Source organism: Sinocyclocheilus rhinocerous, unplaced genomic scaffold (assembly GCF_001515625.1).
Source record: "Sinocyclocheilus rhinocerous isolate Xijiao unplaced genomic scaffold, SAMN03320098_v1.1 scaffold1193, whole genome shotgun sequence".
NCBI classification, from domain to species: domain Eukaryota; kingdom Metazoa; phylum Chordata; class Actinopteri; order Cypriniformes; family Cyprinidae; genus Sinocyclocheilus; species Sinocyclocheilus rhinocerous.
This window is the reverse complement of record NW_015642181.1, coordinates 23226-26571: the sequence shown is the minus strand read 5'-3', so window position 1 is coordinate 26571 and position 3346 is coordinate 23226. Positions and strand designations below refer to the sequence as shown.

The 3346-nt window shown below is 34.7% G+C and overlaps 1 protein-coding gene across 1 annotated transcript in view; it reads left to right on the top strand.

The window, feature by feature from the left end:
- Window positions 1-2010, top strand: part of LOC107755708 (E3 ubiquitin-protein ligase TRIM39-like) — a 12993-nt gene extending 10983 nt beyond the window's left edge. The window contains exons 5-7 of the mRNA XM_016572590.1: window positions 425-572; window positions 717-743; window positions 1433-2010. Coding sequence (XP_016428076.1) covers window positions 425-572; window positions 717-743; window positions 1433-2010 — 753 coding nt within the window. The remainder of the gene's footprint in view (window positions 1-424; window positions 573-716; window positions 744-1432) is intronic.
- The last annotated feature ends 1336 nt before the right edge of the window (window positions 2011-3346 follow it).

The window sequence follows — 3346 nt, the reverse complement described above, 5'->3', positions numbered from 1 at the left end:
TGGTTTTAGGACAACTTTGATGAAAGGTTTTGATCCACTTCAAATGTTAACTACAGTGTGTGTGTGCACCTGTGTGTGTGTGTGTATATATATATATATGAAGAGTTCAGATGCAAAAGCCTCTAAGTGTCGTCTGAAATGTTAATCTAAAATCAGCATTTTTATCAGGCTCCTATGCTTAGGTTCAGTAATTTTACTTGAATGCCAATGTGTAGGTCATTTTCTATGCTATTAATGTGAAAGAACTGAACATAAATGTAGGAGCCTGATAAAAATTATTTTAGATGAAAATTTCAGATGGCACTTAATGGCTTTTGCATCTGAACTCTTCATATATATATATATATATACATATAATAAAATATTGAATGTTGTGACACAGGATGATGCCTTTAATTATTGTATTTGTATTTGACCCTTCCAGGCTTTCCGTAGTCCAAGTGAGGTGCCTAAGTGTAAAAGCTGGTCTCAGGTCAGTGTGCACACCCATCAGGGTCTGGAGGTGCTCAGAGAAACCCTGAATGCTGCAGAAGAACTGCTGAAAACACAAATATACACCGTCACAAAGAGAGGTTACTATTATTTTTATGTCATTTGATAGCTAAAAACAACAACTAACTGTTAGTATTCTAATTGTGAAGGAAAGTTACATATAATTGTGATGGAATATATATACATATTTTTTTTATTTATTTATTTATTTTTGTTTTCCACAGAACTTGAGGCAATATCCCAGTATGCAGGTATTATAATATAAGTTAAGCTATGGATCTATAAATATTCTATAGACTTGGACTATAAAATATCTATTAAAATCTCTATTAAAAAGACTCAATCTTGAGTCTTTACTTTAATCTTTTAATGATAATTTATGTTTTGAAACCATTTTGAAACTTAATCTTTTGATTTTTTTAATTAGTTTTGTTTAATGCATTTAATGTTTTTCCCCCCATTGAGTCATCCTGAATCTGTATTTGAGTCTTTGAGGCATCTATTTTTTTTTCTTGTATCATTGAATCATCTTGAATATTTAATTTTTTAACCATATTGAATCTTTACTTGAATTTTTTTAACAATATTTTAATTTTTCTTGAACCTTTAAACAATCACAAATACTTGAACAATCTTCCTTACTTGAGTCCTTGAACCATCTTGAATCTTTACTCGAGTCTTCGAACCATCTTGAATATTTTAATTATTATTTTTTTAACAACTTTAACAACTTGGAGTCTTTATTTGAAACGTTGAACCATCTTGAAGCTTTACTTTAATCTTTGAAAATCTTATACATATATCTACACTTCAGCACCTACAGTTCTGGTACATTTCCAACTGCTTCTTTGTTATAATAAAACATGTGGATACACTATAAATTACATACTTCTATTTATCAGAAAACTTACTATGACTTTGTCTGATCTAATTCTTGCAGTGGATATGACCCTTGACCCTGACACAGCAAACCCCTGGTTGGTGGTGTCTGCAGACAGGAAGTGTGTGACTGATGGCAATGTAGAACGCAATGTTCCAAACAATGCTGAACGTTTTGACATGGCACCATGTGTCCTGTCAAGAGAGCCTATCTCAAGGGGAAGGGGTTATTGGGAAGTTGGAGTCTCAGGTAAAACAGCTTGGGACTTGGGAGTGGCCAGGAGATCTGTCAACAGGAAGGGGTTGGTGACGTTGAGCCCAGAGGATGGTTACTGGGCAGTTTGTCTGAGAGGGGGCACCGAGTACAGGGCCTGTGACGGTGAATCAGTGCTTCTGTCACTAAAGACTCTTCCACAAAGAATTGGCATATATGTGGATTACGGAAAAGGTCAGGTATCATTTTATGATACGAGTGCACGCGCACATATCTACTCATTCACAGGACAGCGCTTTACAGAGAGCTTACTGGCCTACTTCAACCCAGACATGAATGACACAGGAAATAACAATGCCCCACTGGTTATACAACCTGTCAGTGTTGACAATGGAGATAAAACATATGATACTGTCACAATATAAAGAATGTTAATCAACAAAAATAGAAATGTAACAAGGCAAATATTGTTAGATTGAAGAAAATTGATAAAGAGTTTATTGATAAAGATAAAGAGATAAACTGTATATCCAATTAGTTAAATGATGCAATAAGAACACAAACCATTGTTTATTCCAGATTTGATTTGACATTTGTGATTCCAAATCACTTGTAATTAAATGTGTAGAATTTTTCCAGTCACAATTATTTTAGCTTTTGCAATCTGAATCTTTTATTCACACACACGTTTGTATATGCGGTTTCTGCATAGGCGTAATGGTTTATTTACTGTAAAAACTGTATTTTCTATCCCCTTACCCTAACCCTATGCCTCACACAACTCTGCATTTTTAGATTAAAAAAAATAATAATAATAATTTTGTATTATTTTTAAACTGTTTTCCTCATGAGGACCAAACAAATGTCCCCAAAAGGTCTAAATTTACTGGTATTAATATACCTGTGGGGATATTTGGTCCCCATAATATAGGGAATACCAGGTACAGACACACTCTCTCTCTCTCTCTCACACACACACACACACACACACACACACACCATTGACCTCCTGTTCTTGTCTTTACTACAAACACAGCAGCCAATCAGATTATGAGACAGTTACTATAACTACAGTCAATCACATTAGACAATAATTCTCAAACCATATGCTGCACATTTTATTAATAATAATAATAATAACAAACTTATTTTAGCAGTTTTCATTAGACAAAATTAATGATCATTAAACAGTTAATGATCAGTGTTTTAAGATGTTTGTTCTTGGGGAACATATGAAATATTTGCATTCATACACAGTGTATTTGTAATTGAGAAATGCCGTGAGACTGGCAGGAACACAACTGAGAGGAAGAGCTGCAGAGAGAGATTAAGCAGATTAAAGCTGGATTGATGAAACAGCGTCTTTTCAAGAAAGAGAGAAACTAACAATCAGACCTAAAACGAGAGAGGTTTCATGCTGATGATGATGAGTTGACTGTGAGGAAGACAGCACATGGAGGACAACAGGAGAGGACAGATCAGTTGAGGGAAGATGAATGACACAGACAGGTGCTGAGAGGAAGATTAGCACTTACTAAAGCTCTGCAGGAGACACACAGACACAAATACAGGTATGTGACTGAGAAAACTTTGTCTTTCTTTCCATCTGTGTCAGCATCATTGTAATTGTCCACACCCTAAAAAATGCTGGGTTAAAAACAACCATTTCTGGATGATTTGGCAACTCAGCGCTGGGTAAATATTGAACAGAATACATCTGGGTTATTTTTCACTTTTTTATACATTAACCCATTTGCTGGG